We start from the raw sequence: 9,893 nt of genomic DNA on the forward strand, positions 1-9,893 counted from the left end.
GCCACAAAAATGTTTCTAGCACCTTCATTTATACTCCAACTTCTATAGCATATGGATTAAATTAAAGCTGAGAAAATTACTGATACCTTAATAAAATATATGTACAGTTTGGTTTCTGTCAGTACTAAAATGCAATAGAGGACTAAACAAACTTTATACTGGGCAATTAATTTATTTCACATAATTACTGCTGTAGAAGCTACTCAGACAGTACAATGTGAGTGAAGCAACATTGAAACAATGTCAGGCAGAAACATTGAATCCATGTTGAAGCCTGACATTGAAACGAAATTGAAAGTGGTCAGTGACTTTTGTGGAGAATCCTCCGTTCTCATTGCTAAGTTCTTGATGTAAAAGGTTGAGGAAGAGTCAGTGAGTTGATTAAATAAATTCCAGTTATTAATATCAAAATGCAGCCGGTCCATTTCTCGTGTTGCCTTTATGAGCTAGCAGGACAAAATGGCATCAAGCAAAAGCTTGTCATTCTCTTTTTAGCCTCTATCTAAGCTACACCCTAAGTTGGGTGTTCCCTAGTGTGTCACTTACTTTAACAAAGTGTTTCTCAGTCCTGGTCCTCAGGCCTCCTGCCCTGCATGTTTTAGGTGTTTCCCTTTTGCTACACCTGGACTGAATCTATGGCTGATTCCCTAGTAAAAAACAAAGTATACTTTAGTGATATTTAAATAGTATTAAATTACAATTTTTAGTATACTCAGTATACTTTAACATACTTTTTTTTGGAACAACTTCAAATTGTACTTAGTATACTTTAAGTATACTTTTTTATGTACTATTTATATATTTTGAGTGTACTAATTCTGTCATAGAATTTTATGTGTTGGTAACAGCAGATTTTGTTGTTGAAAATGTAGCTAGCTCCTCATTGAAAAAACAAACTTCCACCATGAAGACGATGTGGAGGTTCATCCTCAGAGCTGGTTGGTGATCTGGTGGAGTCGGAGCTTCTTCTGAGAGAGAAAGTCTTTAGGTTTCTAACACCCGATTTATCTACTTCCTCTCTCATCTTCATTTGCTTAGTTAGACTGCAAACATATGTTGAAGATAAAAACATTGATGAACGAGTTAGAACAACAACCTCACAATATCAAAGTCTCTCTGTCATATGGAGCTTAATTAAAACCAGGTTAGTTTATGAATTAAAGTATAAGTCGCAACAAACAGCCTCCATGCAGTTATAACATGAATGATTACTATAGTAATAATCATACAAGTCACAATAAAATTGATAAAATAATTATTTATGAAACAAACGTAAGTTATATATTTTACTGCACTGTTTATAATGAAATGAAGATAATTAATAAGCAAACTTACCGCCAGCTAGCAACACGTTAGCATCCTTCGTCCCTCCGGGCTCCTTTTGTGACCCACATTTCATTTCCATGGGTTGTTGTCCCGTTTTGTTGTCGTCCAACTCGGATTAGGACGTCACCAGCTTGAATTTACCAAAATTAGTAACTATTGTCAAGGCCCTCTCTACTTTTAAGGCAATATTATGCGAGTAAAAATGGCGAATTTGAGTTTTTTCTTCTCTGTGGCGTTTTTTAAATAAATGAAAGTGTGCAATACCACCACCATCTGGTCTGGAGTATGAACTGGAGCTAATGCCATTGATTATAGGTCTTAAATCATATCTGAAAATGGATTGGATACTTTCTTAGACAACATTACATCATGATTATAATTGTTTTATTCTTTGCAATTTTAACAAAAATAGTAAAAGATTATTAAGTCACCTAAAAGGCATACTTTTTATGTGCTTAAAAAGTATGCCTAAAAATTATATGAAAAGTACTTTCATATACTTTTCATATATATGAAAAGTATATATGACTTTTCATATATACTTTTCATATAAGTGCCTAAAGACAAACTTCTGCATATGTATTAATTAGTTTTATTTTGTAACCAGGTTGCTGCGTGTTGCAGACTTCTGCCCAGGTCCCTCTTGAAAATGAGATCTGGATCTCAACGGGGTTCACCTGGTTAAATAAAGAAAATTTGAAAAAGGCATATTTTATTAGCCTAAAATTTACACTGAGATGCAATTTAAAACAGTGAAATTAATAATTTAAAGTAGTGTTAAGTGAATTTTCAAAAATTCTATTTTGAGCATATATTTTAAAACATACACAAAATATATTTTAAATATACTTGAGCAAGTGTATATTTACACTTAAGCAAATATATATTTTGTTCACTTAAAGTATACTTTTATTTAATATATTAAAAGTGTATTTTGGTACAGTTATGTTTAAGTGTGTTTAGAGTTCTAATTTCGAAATTGGTATAAGCATACTTTTAGTATACTTCAGATATACTTATAGGTAGTACACTTAATACTTAGTATACTTAACGTGTACTTTCACAAATGTAAGTGTGTTTGAAATATACTAAAGTATACTTTTTTCCCCCCTGGGTTAACAGACTTCTGCAGTTCTTGATGGCTGCAGACAGGGGCGCTGCCAGAAATTTTGGGCCCCCTGAAAACAAATTAGATTGAGCCCCCTTTCACAGCTGCTGTTACAATTATTTGAGTCTATTTGACCCATAAAAAGCGTCACAATTTTAAAGGCTTCACCTGCCTTGCTTTCTTTGATTCAATACTGATAATTAGCACAATATTTACTGCTCATGAATTTAACACCCAACAGTCCCACATCCTGTATGCATTTAGGTTGTTTAAATTTCTTCTATTAGTTTTAGATACTGAAATGTCTCTACCCACGAGCAACAGTCTAAAGCAACATGCAACTACATATAAAGCAGTCCAGACTTTTAAAAATGCTAAGTAGTTGCATTTTATTCAAGCTGCAGTACATAATTTTAATAAAAATGTTTTCTCCATATTTGTTAAAGCTGTCACCATGTCAGTTTTTTATGAGACAGATAATCTGTGAAAACAATCAATCTCCTCCATCTCCTCCCTGAATTATTATTACTGGTTAAAGTAATGAACCGTTCTGACCAAAACAACCAATCAGAACAAATAGGACACTCTTAGCGCTGTCAATTATCCTCATTCACTCACTGCTAAATGTGCTAATGGTGGAGAAACAACTTATCATTACAAGAAACCATTTATCTGCCATCATTGGTAGCTATGCTAACTAAACTGAGCATTCACAGTTTTAATCTGCACAGCTCTGTGCTCTGCTAACTGCAGAATAGCACAGAGCGTGGGAGAGGAAGGATGAGCAGCACCACATGAGATTGTGATTTACAGCACTAAAACTCTCCTGATACTGACTGGTTGTTTCTAGCACTGGGAAAAGGCAGAGGAAATAGATTTTTCACAGATTACCTCTCATACCATAATGTCACAACATAATGACAGTTTTAAAAAATATGTGGAAAAAAAATGTATATAAAAGTTGCATACTGCAGCTTTAATTTCACTCAGGAGAGAACAGGTCAGGAGGGATGTGGGTTAGAGCTGCTGCTGACTGACTCATCTATTAAGTGGTAAAAGGTACAGGGAACAAGTTAAATATATGAATAAGTTGGTAATTTTTTTCCTTAATTCATTAGAAGCTAGTGAAAAGGAGACAAACAGTAATCTGTAGCTAAGCTAATTATGCTAAATGTTTGATAATTTCACAGTCTACTCACCTCTCATGGAGAAAAACTGGGGTATAAATTAACACTCTTGCCTTTTTCTCTCTCTCCCTTTCTGTTTTTTGTTTTTGAAAACCTGATTTTATAACTTTTCTTAGCAGCATAGTAACCGCCACAGTCGTTGGTGTCTTCCACTGTCTGCAGCTAAACAGCGTCATGGTGAAGCTCCAAGCAGGAACAAACCATTTAACGCAGATGGGGGGGTTCAGGGCAAATATGGATGTGTGTTTTATGATCTGGGAGTGGGAACATTAAACTTTTACTGCTAAAACAATCTTTGAAAATACAATATGATTAATTTTGTAATTGACAGGGCCCTGGTTTTTTTTTAAAGTTCTATGAACAAAAAATAAATTATTAAATTGTGGAGGGCCCCCTGCTGGTCAGAGCCCCACAAATTGTCATCACTTTTACACCCTTATATTGCGTCCCTGGCTGTTGAAGGGTTCATCTAAAACATGCAGAGCAGGACTGAGGACTGGAACTGAGAAGCTCTGCTTTAACCTGAGCTTTGAGGACGTTTCCTAACATGTCCTTTCCTTTAGCTTTAGCTCTGCAACTACCTAAAAGAGATGGAAGGAAAACACAGAATTATTTATTCTTAACACTTGCATGTTGAATCAACTTTAGGGTGTCGACCATAACTGACACTGTATCAGTGTTGATTCATCCATCATCTGAATGTGGATCTGCATGCACATGTGAGTTGATTTTATATTGAATGAAAGTTAAGGAGTCAATCCTGATTCATGTACATTTTTTGGTCTACATCATAAGATTCTAGATGTTGCACCAACTACTCAATTCTCTCTGCAATGACTTTTTTGGGGTCAGCCAACTTGTCGCAATCACCAAACAAAACAGATTTTCCAAGAAAATGAAAGAAGGTGAACTAGGTGAGTTCGTCAGATAGCTCAAAATGTATATAATTAATTTACCAAAGAGAAACTAAAAATTCCAGCCAGAGCTACCGAATAGGGGCGTTGCATTGTGCAGTGGTGCAGTGGTTAGCGTGGTGCCCTGCATATAGAGACTGTAAACCCCCGTAGTCTGGAGTCTGACTCCCATCCTCGGTTCGCTGGGCCCGTGCCTCTCTCCCTCACCCACCTCTCCCTGCCCACTTCCTGTCAGATGCCTGTCAAATAAACTACTTACTGAAAAAAGAGGAGAAAAGTGGATCAATAAGCTACAGCTAAAAACAGGAGGTGCAGAAACTAACAATACCAGTTTGCAGCACCACTTTCTAACAGGAAACAATCGCATCGTTTAAATTGTATTTTCAAATATTTTATTGGACGGTAACTTACAAAGCCAAGCATTCATAAGCTAAGACATATTATTTTCATGCCCTAGCGTGGTTGTCCTCAGAGTGCTAATGTTGTTAGCGGCTAGCTCAGTGCCGAGTCACGGACAGAAAATATAAAGTTTATTCAGTGGGACTTTCATGCTAAGAACAAAAGCTAAATAAATTAAATAAAACCTATCCAGCCATACAGTCACAGCGAGCTGTTACTGTTCCCCACATGCTTCGTGTCTGGACACTGTTAGGAAAAGAAATTTAAAATACGCTAGTTTTTAAACTTAACCATATGTACAATATTATATAAAATTATCAGCATTTTAAAATAAGAAAATTGGGTTCCAAATTGCCTCCATGTCACTTTAGGTTATACAGCAGGGATCTGGTTTTTGATGAATTGCTCAGGCAGGAAATGGAGCAAGGTCTGGGTGAAAAATAAATCTCTCGTAAGATAACTGGGGTCTATATTCAAATGTTTAGAAAGGGAAGAACTGGGAGAGATTCCAGATGTTGAACTGGCATGAGAAAATCCTGTTTGAGAATAACCTTTGCTCTCTCTGACCTTTGCTCTCTCTGACCTTTACTCTCTCTTTCTCTTCATCTTTGGTTTTGAATAGGTCTTAAAGAAGGTAACAAAACTAGACCATCCCATTTAAGTAATTTGAACTGCTTAGAGGTTTAGAAGGAGAGGACACACCTTCAATGCATAGATTAAAATTAGGACTACACCTTTTAATAAAAACCTCCCCCTCACAGTAACAAGCCGAATTGCTTTGTTTGCAGCCACGAGCAGTTCCCAAAGGCGCCTTTGCTTTTCTCTTATTTTTGCATTTTGTTCATTTTTCTACTTTTCTCAGGTAATTAATGTCTGTTTCATGGTTTGGACTTCTTGATGGTTTGGATGTGATGCTGATCTGTTTTTCTATGCATTTAATTGTCTGAGTAAAACTCTAGATATGTCTGAAGTTGAATGGTGACTGGTTGTTCTCTGTGTGGTTTCCACTATGTACATGAGGAACCCTGAATTCTAGGGACACTAGAGAAAAACAAGGAAAGAAGTTTAACATTTTATTCCTCAAAGTCAATAACACAAACTATACTGGCCAAACACGAACATGGAGGTTTCTGTAGATCGGTGATAATCGTTGACCTACATTAGAGCTGAATCCATCAATGACTCAACATTAACGTACAACTCCAGCATGAATTTGAGTTTAAAGAAGCTAAATAAATTATTTACCAGGAGATTAAAGCTCATAAATAACATGGTTAGTTCGTTGTTAGCGATAGCATCGTTATCATAGACTAAAATTAAAATAGCACAACTCACTACTCACCCAGCAGAAACAAGTCACATCCATCTGATGCTGCTTTTGATCCTAAATGAAACCTGAAACTAAATGATAGATTCTCCAGGCTTTTGAAAACTTTCTTCTGGCTCATCGTATAACATGAGGTCTGCAGGTAGTGATGTGTTTCGCCTCGATGCGAATAAATCCTCACGATTATAAGAGAAGTCTTTTTAACCGAGATAATACGGATCATATCCTAAATATACACATATTCTTTTTAGATGCCTCGTCTGTTCCAGCCTATTTAGGGCGTTAGCTACTAGTTGTGATCAACTTTGCTTTGTTTTGAACCGGAGAAATCCCCTTCTGGACCTTCATCTGAATTTCGCGTCATCCGGGTCACGTGTCTGAAACCCAGCTATAAGCTGCTGGTATCTCCGTTGCTCTCGGTTTTCCACAAGGCGCAGCAGAGGGTCAATTTTATCTACAAAGCTCCCTTCATGTTGGAGGCATCTTGCTGGAAACGCATAATAAATGGTATTTCTGAACTGGGTTTGGGTCAGAAGCCAGGGTCGCAGTCTGCAGGTCCAAATACCAGTTTCAGTTATGAAGTGACTGAAACTGGTTTGATTCTCCCTTTTGCTCCCATCTCTGTAAGAGGGCTGGTGGATATTAAAAGCCATGTACTTTCATCCTTTCTTCACTTCCCTGGACTAACCAGGGGAGTCATTGCTCATGTTCTTTGCTTACCGTATTTTCAGACTGCTACTGAAAGCAGTAAGCTGCTACTTTTTTCCAAAGCTTATGTCAGACTGACATGAGCTTTGCAGCTTTTAACCCGGTCTGGCTTTCCGTGGATTTTTCTTCAACCACCAGGGGGCTCTTTAGCAGGAAGTGAATCACTGGAAGTCAAATTTAGCTATCGGTCTGTTTTGCCAGATGCAACATGAACTTCTTCCTCTGGTTTCCGTGATGAGTTGGTATGAATTTAAAAACATTTCTCCGTCGTTCCTGCTGCTAGCATGCGCAGTGGGATCTTTGTGACGCTGTGTTTCAAAGCTACTTGGAGGCTTGTTGCATACTGAATGCTGATTGGCCGTTTGCTCACGGCAGAGGGTTTGAGTTTGAGCTTTACATTGGCTGCAGAGACAGGAGACGTTCGCAGCCTGCTCAGCGTGTTGCACAGTGAGATGTTTCATTATTTGTGAGAGGCTTCATGGAGGGGACAAATGAAGAGGATAGCTGTCCTCGTGTCCAACTCATTTTGTCCTCTGTTGTCTCTCAGTCCATCAGGTGGAGGTGGAATCAGGGACGGAGTCTGTCCTGCTGCCCTTAAAGGTCCCACGTTTCCCGTGGTTCTGCATATTCAGACTTCTGCAGGTGGATAAAGTGGAGTGGATGGACGGAGGCAACAGAACAGTCCATGTGAATCAGAACGGTCATAATCAGCCTGAAGAACAGAACTGGCTCTACAGAACCAGAACCAGGATGGATGAAAACCTGCTGAAGACTGGAGACCTCAGTCTGACTCTGTCATGGCCGACTGATGAAGACGAGAAAACCTACATCTGCAGCGTCTACAGCAGGAAGGGAGACGTCCTGATGGAGAAACAAGTCTGGCTAAAGGTCAAAGGTCAGTGGTTTAAATGTAGGTTTAGAGACCAACCAGAAGAAATGTTTGGACCAGAACCGGTTCCATCTCTGAACTGGATCAGTTCTGTTTGTCTCTCATTGACTATTTGACATTGAGATGTAACTGGTTCTGTAACATTTAACCCTGACCTTCATCAGAACCGGGCCTCAGAGGTCCAGAACCTCCAGCTGGTTTTGGAAGGTTCTGGATCTCTGCTCAGCTCCAGAACCAGCCTGGTCCAGTAGCTCCATCAATCCGTCCAGAACTCAGAGCTTCATGTCCATGTGGACTGAAGGATGTCCTGATGTGGGACAGAACCAGAACCCTGACAGAACCGGCCTCAGTCCAACTGGACCTTCTGTCTCCAACAGAGGACAGGAAGTCCTGAAGTTCTGCTTCCTGTCCTCTGATTGGTCCACNAGCCAGGGTCGCAGTCTGCAGGTCCAAATACCAGTTTCAGTTATGAAGTGACTGATTCTCCCTTTTGCTCCCATCTCTGTAAGAGGGCTGGTGGATATTAAAAGCCATGTACTTTCATCCTTTCTTCACTTCCCTGGACTAACCAGGGGAGTCATTGCTCATGTTCTTTGCTTACCGTATTTTCGGACTGTAAGCTGCTACTTTTTTCCAAAGCTTATATCAGACTGACATGAGCTTTGCGGCTTTTAACCCGGTCCGGCTTTTCTGTGGATTTTTCTTCAACCACCAGGGGGCTCTTTAGCAGGAAGTGAATCACTGGAAGTCAAATTTAGCTATCGGTCTGTATTGCCAGATGCAACATGAACTTCTTCCTCTGGTTTCCGTGATGAGTTGGTATGAATTTAAAAACATTTCTCCGTCGTGCCTGCTGCTAGCATGTGGTAGTTCTAAATGAAAATCAGCACTTCCTCCTTTGACTCCCAATGATTCTCTTCCTGCATGTGAGGACAAGGCTTTTATTTATTATGTCAGTTTTGGTCCTTCATGCGCAGTGGGATCTTTGTGACACTGTTTCAAAGCTACTTGGAGGCTTATTGCATACTGAATGCTGATTGGCCGTTTGCTCACGGCAGAGGGTTTGAGTTTGAGCTTTACATTGGCTGCAGAGACAGGAGACGTTCGCAGCCTGTTCAGCGTGTTGCACAGTGAGATGTTTCATTATTTGTGAGAGAGGCTTCATGGAGGGGACAAATGAAGAGGATAGCTGTCCTCGTGTCCAACTCATCTTGTCCTCTGTTGTCTCTCAGTCCAACAGGTGGAGGTGGAATCAGGGACGGCGTCTGTCCTGCTGCCCTTAAAGGTCCCACGTTTCCCGTGGTTCTGCATATTCAGACTGCAGGTGGATAAAGTGGAGTGGAGGGACAGAGACAACAGGAAGGTCCATGTGAATCAGAACGGTCATAATCAGCCTGAAGAACAGAACCACCTCTACAGAACCAGAACCAGGGTGGATGAAAACCTGCTGAAGACTGGAGACCTCAGTCTGACTCTGAGACGACCCACTGGTGGAGACAAGAACCTCTATACCTGCAGAGTCTACAGCAGGAAGGGAGACGTCCTGATGATGAAACAAGTTCAGCTAAAGGTCAAAGGTCAGTGGTTTAAATGCATTTCTAGAGACCAACCAGAAGAAATGTTTGGACCAGAACCAGTTCCACCTCTGTTTGAACTGGATCAGTTCTGGTTGTCTCTCATTGACTATTTGACATTGACATGTAACTGGTTCTGTAACATTTAACCCTGGACCTTCATCAGAACCGGGCCTGAGAGGTCCAGAACCTCCAGCTGGTTCTGGAAGGTTCTGGATCTCTGCTCAGTGCCAGAACCGTCAGGTTCTGCTCAGCTCCAGAACCTCCTGGTCCAGTAGCTCCATCAACCCGTCCAGAACTCAGAGCTTCATGTCCATGTGGACTGAAGGACGTCCTGATGTGGGACAGAACCAGAACCCTGACAGAACCGGCCTCAGTCCAACTGGACCTTCTGTCTCCAACAGAGGACAGGAAGTCCTGAAGTTCTGCTTCCTGTCCTCTGATTGGTCCACTCTGAAGAG

At 40.0% G+C, this 9,893-nt stretch overlaps 1 protein-coding gene across 1 annotated transcript; it reads left to right on the forward strand.

Moving 5' to 3' along the window:
* The first annotated feature begins 7,264 nt into the window (after positions 1-7,264).
* Positions 7,265-9,602, forward strand: LOC103131976 (uncharacterized). Its single transcript, XM_016667061.1, has 2 exons — positions 7,265-7,864; positions 9,091-9,602. The coding sequence occupies exons 1-2, from the start codon at positions 7,630-7,632 to the stop codon at positions 9,579-9,581; spliced, it is 726 nt and encodes a 241-aa protein (XP_016522547.1). The 5' UTR covers positions 7,265-7,629; the 3' UTR covers positions 9,582-9,602.
* The last annotated feature ends 291 nt before the right edge of the window (positions 9,603-9,893 follow it).

The sequence above is a fragment of the Poecilia formosa genome, unplaced genomic scaffold (genome assembly GCF_000485575.1).
Source record: "Poecilia formosa unplaced genomic scaffold, Poecilia_formosa-5.1.2 Scaffold888, whole genome shotgun sequence".
NCBI lineage: Eukaryota > Metazoa > Chordata > Actinopteri > Cyprinodontiformes > Poeciliidae > Poecilia > Poecilia formosa.

What these genes read in the sequence shown, in the direction of transcription:
- LOC103131976 (XM_016667061.1), top strand. Translation starts at nt 7,630, where the DNA reads ATGGACGGAGGCAACAGAACAGTCCATGTGAATCAGAACGGTCATAAT. An exon ending in AGTCTGGCTAAAGGTCAAAG is followed by an intron (nt 7,865 to 9,090) that starts GTCAGTGGTTTA and finishes GTTGTCTCTCAG; the next exon opens with TCCAACAGGTGGAGGTGGAA.